The 7464-nt window shown below is 47.3% G+C and overlaps 1 protein-coding gene across 2 annotated transcripts; it reads left to right on the plus strand.

The window, feature by feature from the left end:
• Positions 1–5814: 5814 nt before the first annotated feature.
• LOC144136365 (uncharacterized) lies at positions 5815–6942 on the plus strand. Of its 2 annotated transcripts, XM_077668648.1 has the most exons (3): positions 5815–6029; positions 6101–6271; positions 6355–6942. In XM_077668648.1, exons 2-3 carry the CDS (start codon positions 6233–6235, stop codon positions 6610–6612), a joined length of 297 nt encoding a protein of 98 aa, XP_077524774.1. In that variant the 5' UTR covers positions 5815–6029; positions 6101–6232; the 3' UTR covers positions 6613–6942. The 2 variants fall into 2 exon arrangements, with proteins under 2 accessions (XP_077524774.1, XP_077524766.1); XM_077668640.1 differs by having other exon boundaries at positions 5815–6271.
• Positions 6943–7464: the final 522 nt, after the last annotated feature.

Below are 7464 nucleotides of genomic sequence, written 5' to 3' on the forward strand. Positions count from 1 at the left end.
TATTGTAATTCAGGTAGTGCCACATTAACATATGCATTAGCTTTATGGCATTATTTATGTAAGGCAGGGGTTCTCAAACTGGGTTCCGTGAGCACCCACATTGGCCTGTCCCCCCTTTCAGGTACACTTCTGGGGGGCGTGTGCGAAACAGACGCAGTACCTGGTTTGTTAAAACTCCTTTTGGAGCAACAGCTATGGTCTCGTTCCTCAGTTTCGAGCTGCTGGAGTGGGTGCTGTCCACAGCACAGACCTTGGCAGTGCACCAAGATGCTGCACGCCAGTAATGGCGCCGCATGTTTATGTTTTGGCGGGAGTGTCAGGGGCGGTGGCTCTCCCGGCGAACTTGGCAGCGTGCCAAGACACTGCCGCAGCCTGTGGGCATATGCTTAGAACACCGGCAAGATGATGTGGAAGGCGCATGGCGGACAATGCAACAAAGGCGAACGTGTACTCATGCGCGTGAAAGTGTGGGCCGCACCGCTGAGCCCAGACGAGAGAAAAAAAGTGTGCGCGTCTCATGAAGTGTTTTCCCTGGTTATTCAATGGCGCCGGCTGCGCTGGGGCGATGTTTTGACGCAGGGGAACGTTTGTCTTGTGACCGCAGTTTTCTGCGTTCTTATCTTGGGGTTAGATGTATGATTACGAGCAAGAGATGGGCACCAAATAAAAAAAAAACTGCTGAAAGCAAGAACACAAACATGTACAAGAGTGAACGAAAAAGGAAAAAAAAATGAGCACAAAGGGTCCATTCACAAGGAACATGGACAGACTGTGACGACAGACTGTGATGGGGGGGGGGGGGGGGGCGGGGGGGGTCCTTGAGGCAAAAAGTTTGAGAACCCCTGATGTAAGGAGTTCCCCAAAACTCATCTGCCCTAAATCCAGATGAATAAACATGGGGCGCATTAATATCACAATAGTTAATGCCTGCCGAGCTTAACGCTAAGCCACGAAACACCTCAACTATTCATGCATATGAAAATTCATGACACTATAAATTAACCACAAAATTAGCCACCTTTTTATTTCCAACCAGTTAATGTAGCAATTAAAGTCAATTTGTGAAAACAAAAAGATGCTCTATACAGTAGAGCCCACATATATGACGAATGCTCGCTTATTACAAACAAGTGCGGTGCTACCATCAAATTATGCATTATGCCAATAGCAACTAGTCTCAGAGACAAAAAGCTTTGGCCGCACCAATCTCGTCTCAGCCCACGCGACACCACCACGGAAAGAACATGTCAACCCAAAAAGCAATCAAAAGAGGGCATTGAAACAGTAAGTGAATGACGTCCAAGCGTGCACCGATGGGCTACAAGGTCAATCATTGACTGTGTGTTTTCCAGCTGTGCAAGCACCCCAAGCAGAAGTAGAAGCAGAAGCGCGGTGGGCGTGAGATAGGGGCAGCATCGAAAGCGAAACTACTGCACATGGTAGTGGATCAACAAACAGCAACGATCTGAGAAGTCTGAATGCCTTGCTGAATATGTGGTGTGCGTCGCCTGCCCAATCCGCCCCACCTTTTCTGCTGCCACATGCAGGTGGCACCAGATTGCAGACAGTTCAGTTGATACATAGTGTCACAAGTGCTGCGCTACTTCCGTCGCTGCATGGAACCAGGAATGATAGACGAAGGTGTTGCAAACTCACTTGATCAGACACATGCAGGTTTGTGGCTACACGTCGTTGATACATAGCTAGCCAGATGTTTCCTTGGATGACTACGTTAGTGCGCAAGACATCACAGAGCTGTGTGCTCTGAGGAAGCTACTGCATGTCAAGTACGAGCCCTCCCCTACCACTAGGAATCTAATATGGCCGACCTGCAACCACAACTAGTTATACCCTGTCACCAAAGCTGATTGTTGGTAGCAAGGGCCTCGGTGAGGAGAATATGACCGCCCTGAAGAGCCTGGAAAGCGCCGCGGCGGAATCTGCTTTCAAGTAGACACGCATAACACACTTTTTAAAGAAAAAAAAACAGCACTTTTGGCGGACTTAATATTTTTTACTGTAATACCCCCCCCCCCCCCCCGTCATTTTTTTCCATTTTTCCCGCCTATGGGTGGCAAAAGTATACCATTGCCTTCGAGCCTTTTTATTTATTTTAAGATTGGATTAAGGCTGTTGTACGTCAGTGGTGCAGGCAGGGGCTTATTATTTTTCATTCCTTTTAGGTTGCCCCAATCTAACAAATGTAATAAGGACTGTCCGCTTACTACGAACATCAGATAAAACGGACAAAATCTGCGTGACCGTCAGGTTTGTAACAAGTGGGCTTGACTGTACACTGTAGAACGAGTGTCATGTTGGTTTTTTGAAAGTGGTGATAATGCTTGAAGCACATTTCTGTTCAACACAGTATTAATGAAACAGATAGTAGTCCCCACTTTCACATATGCTTTCCTCAGTATCTAGTATACCACGGAAGAATGGCACGTATGGTTGTCTTAATCTTTGGCAATAAACACTTGCACTATAGCTGCACAGCATAGTGACAGCATGGTATGGCATGGGTGGTTTAAGATTCCAAAGCAGTATGTGGACTATGTGAGATGTCATAGTGGAGGACTCTGGGTTTTTGCGCTGTGTCCCCATCAAATTGTAGTTGCTGACCTTGGGCTCAGCCCATCCAGACAAGGGATGTGAGAAGGGATGGGTGGTGTTTGACGAGTGAGCACCTTATACCCATAGCTATCTAATTTTTGAAGATGAAAAGTTGAATTACCTTATCTACCTAGCTCTTTTTGGAGATTTCAGAAACTACTACATTAAACTGGATTGCGTATGTTACCAAAAGCAGCAAAGCACTAAGGAAGGATGCTATGCACAGTCCGGAAATGAAGCAAGTATTTCGAAACTACCCTCACATGGTTCTCTGAGAGGCAACTAAAAGCACAGTCATGTTGGGGCAATAAGCATTACTTTTACTATCATGCAGCACCCACAGTGATTCAGGCACAACTCTCTGTAGCAACTTAAATACAAGCCTTGGATTCAGTTGGTTATATTTTAAGCTATGGTGAATGACGGTCAGTGCTTTTACAGAGATGGTGGTGGTATATGACCAGTAATGACGCAGTAGACTGTCCTCTGTGTAAACTGCATTTTAGCTCTGATATAGCAAGATGCAAATAGGTTCCTTAGCAAGGAGGAAGCAAGGAGGAAGGAAGAACAGTGGGACAAAAGGAGGGGCAGCATTTGTGTGCCTCCATTCAGTCTATTACTTTAGCTGTGTTAAATTTCTTTGAGCTATGTGCCAACTGGACTATGTCAACACTCTTTTGACCTCCTAGCAAGTCCAAAACATCTTTCCCCATTGCAAAATGCCTTTTGTTTGTGGGTATGCCATTGTGGCCATTACTTGAGGGATGCCACAACACAGATTTATTTTTTCAAAAGTACAAATAAAACAACAACTAGGGAGTGGATGTGGGCCAGTTTGTTGCTACCCATAACAAACAGTATGCAAACAGAAGTGAGTGAAAAGGATTACGCAGCACCTACATTGTCCTTTCCACTGTGCTGTTACAACGTTGCTTGCAGTTATGTGAAGTAATTAGAAACACTACAGCTGCACACATTCTGTGCGTCCGAGACCTCCAGGCTGGCAGGTGAATTCAAATCATATCCATAGCAATCAGGCATGTATGTATGCATGGTTGGGATGAAAAGAAAAAAAAAACTGACTGCTTACATCATGACTGTCTAGCACTAACAATTGACACCTTAACTACCACGCAGCCTAGGTGTAGCACCAAAGGGTCAGTTAAAACTATGCATTGCCAAGGCATCAGGAGGGCCCAATCTTAATGTTGCGAGGTACATGATGTCGTAACCCATGAAATGCCTCCAGGGGCCGAATTACAGATTAATCAAATGCCTAACCTCACAAACAGATCCATTAGCACCACCCCAATCGGTCGATATGTCTGCCAGCCCATGCCAGCCAACAAGGGGGGGGGGGGGGGGGGGGGAAGGGGGGCTTTGTGATTTTTCTGCGACTGTATTGAAATTGTGATCATTCCATAATTTGGCCCCAGGTGAGCCTGACAGGGTACCTGGCCAAGGCTTGATGTGGGTCATAGTACTTTGAAAGCAATGCAGACTACAACATAGAGCTCACTGCCCCATTTGTAATGACTTCTGAAGTAAAGCACATGGGGTATGTGTGCCTTAAGCATGACACCATAAAATACTGAAACAATTACGGTGTGAACCAGAGATAGAAAACAATGATTACCATTTACTGTCAGCTGAAAAGACGATGGAATGTCGTCCGCCATGCTTCTGAAAGAAAATGCACTTCTCATGAATAATCACGCACACAAAGAGAAAAACCAACTGCAACACAACACCGGAACTGCCAGACTGGCTTCAGATTGGGTGCACAAGAGCGAGAGAATAAGAGAACAGAACTGACATTTCATGGATATGCTGTAAAACAACACTTTTCGCAAACGCTCTTTATTGCTCACAATATACGCTGATTCAGCGCAGCAAGCTGGGGAAAGATGATGTAAAAGAAAAGTGAAACATTCAGTAAGCTAACAAACTGGAATAATGCAGAACTTTACGATTTGCTTGGCCAAACCCACGCTTGATGATAATACGCCTCCCGATTCGTAAAAGCCGACACAGCCTTTCCCCATTCAATTGTGCCAACCACCACAATATGCAACAGAATATATTATGAAATGCAGATGCTACGCATGATCTGACAGCAGAAGGACCTGCATAGAGACTGCGCCTCATTCACGTAATTACGCGAAAAAGCTGGCACGTTACTGCCATGCACGAACCAAGGGGCACACAGAGTGCGCAATGACAAGCATTAGATTACAAGAGCAGATACAATGGAAATGAACAAGCGTACTTCGCGTAAAACAGCTCGACCCTGAAACAGAGCAAGCAGCAGTCAGCAGTGCGTGCAAAGAAAATTCCATGACGAACGCTTACTAGACGGCAGTCTTCTGTATGGTTTGATAAGGCGCACCGAACTATGAACTCGACAGCAACCGCTAGCAGAACCACTGTTTAGACGGTAAAGTGTTGCCAGACCTTCATTAGCAGCAAGGAGTGCACTTCCGCAGACATCTAAATTCCTATTTAAGAATGTCCGTGATGAATGCTGACCCCAACTCATGTGAGGAGCAGCACCAGTAGCAGACGAGCCGCGTCCCTTAGGGGATGCAAGCCGTAAGGGCGGACAGGCAAATAGGCTAACATGTCGCAAAGGAGTGAAATGAATCGCTATGCACATGTTAAAACGACAGAAAAGCGCACATAGGCCAACAGTTCTTCGAGAAACAGCAAAAATTTGCAGCGAGCGAGCACGAAATGGTGGCAAGCGCTAAACCGCAAAATCTCCAACGAAATCACGTACCTTCTCGATATCGCGATAATGGCGTTTCTTCTCGACGAATTCGAGACAACTGACAATGACGTCATTACATAAAATTCGGTTTTGTTTTTACAAAACATAGAGCAGCAGAGAATATAAATAACCATAATCATTAAAAACGCTTTAGTTAACCTTTAAAATGATTCAATTGTATTTTGTTGACAAGGTTGTTTTTTTTGTTAACACGTTTGTGTACATACAGACACCGAAACTGTAGCTTTTATCCAATGCCTCCTGAAGAACAAGAAGCGATTCGGTGCAGGTGGGCTGGAAACGCTGATTGGTCGATGGGATGCGCTTCTCCGTGACGTTTTTCTGCTTCTCCCTCGTTCTCAACCGGACGTGGGTTCGCCGCGCCTCTCTCGGCCTGTCCCTAGAGTGCCTATGGAATCGCTAGGGCCGGCTGGCCGGCCGCCGGGCGTGCGTGGTCTGCGGGCATTCTCTTCGTGAGCGTAGGCGGCGGCGCGCGCGTTTCGGAAGCTGTCCAGGTATGGCTTTTTTTTTGCGTGGTGCGCTCGTCGGCGCAGCCAGCTGAAATTTCTGTACAGTTCTTGCTTCCACGACATTGCGACGACCCCCAAAAGGCGCTGACCCGCGAGAAATCGCCAGCGACATAAAGGTACGCATTTTATCTCAAATTTCGCTTCATGAAGTGCTGTACCGCTTACCTACATGCCTTGCGCATTCCAGGACCTCGTTTTCCTGCTGCAGGAGCACGTCGTGCTGGTGTTCAAAATTTTGCAACTCCATTACGACGACCCACATAAGGTGCGGTTTGAGGACCGCCGGCGTCGCCATCTGAACCGCCGTCTGACAGCCACGATGAAGCGCTTGTCTGGCGTGCACGTTCTCAATCACGAGGTAAGGGTTGAACAACGTTTTCGCAAGTTTTCTCGTGCAGAACTCGCCAAATTGCGGCGCTTGTAACGTAACTTTTTTTGCAGCATCGTTTCCTGGATGCTTCTGGCGAGCCGATGCTGTCCTTGTTTGCCGCAGACCGGGGCATCGACCAGATGTCAAAGATTATCGTCGCGGCCCTCGTCAAGATCTACGGACCAGGGATAGCGTCGGCTTCAAGGGCAAGACCAGGAGAGGTGTACGTCGTGCACCGGTGTCGTCGGTGCGGAGCCAAAGGGCACAAGACGGACCACTGCTGGGCCTACTGCTCACCGCGCCGCCACGCCGCTGCAGGTCGCGGTTGAAGTGCTCCTGCAAACGGCCCTTTTTAGGGCCACCTCATTGTTTCCTGGCAGATCGCGAGCGTCCCGTTTCGTGCCCGTATTCCCTCTCTGTCGAAATCGACGCCAGACATCAAAATCGCGCGGTGTGAGCTAGTAAATCGCTGGTAGAGACAAAAACTCGTGCTTGTATACAGACTTACCCATCTCCAGTGCGCCTTTGTTTATTTCCGTAGGCACTACTCGCGCTTTGTAGAAATCGACGCCAGCCGCGAAATTTTACATGTTAGACCTCGCTACAGCATTAGCGCAGCGTGCCTTCGTCTCTTTACGTTCTAACTTTTATGCAGCGCACCTTTGTTTGCTCGTTACTTCTGTTCTTTTCAGTCGTTTCCTGAATCCGTCCAAAGAGCCGGGCTAAATGGATGATTATGGAACCACATGGCGATTGCACTGCATACAGCACGACTTTGGTCCCTGTGTTTTTAAATAAAAACATCAGATGTCGAAGGTCATGGTCGTGTCCGAGGATGGCTTCCACAGCTGGGGCCTAACCATAGGGACCGCACACGCTTTGTCGTCGTTGCCAAGTGGAGTGGCCCAAGATGGCTGGCATCCTTAATAAAGATCCCTTCTCGGGGCCGCTTTAGTGTTTCCTGGCAGATCACGCGCTTTCCACCCTGTGCACATGCTCTCATTTCCAATTAAAAAGGTCCTTTAATAACAAGATGTTGCATGGTACTTGAACAATAGCGGCTACAATGACAAAGGTGAAGAAGTGCTGGAGTTACACGGAAATAAAAAAAGGTTGGGGGTGCCCACATAACAACCTGAAATGGTTTTGGACAGGACTTCTAGTTAATTGCATTTGGAAGA

Source organism: Amblyomma americanum, chromosome 1 (genome assembly GCF_052857255.1).
Source record: "Amblyomma americanum isolate KBUSLIRL-KWMA chromosome 1, ASM5285725v1, whole genome shotgun sequence".
NCBI lineage: Eukaryota > Metazoa > Arthropoda > Arachnida > Ixodida > Ixodidae > Amblyomma > Amblyomma americanum.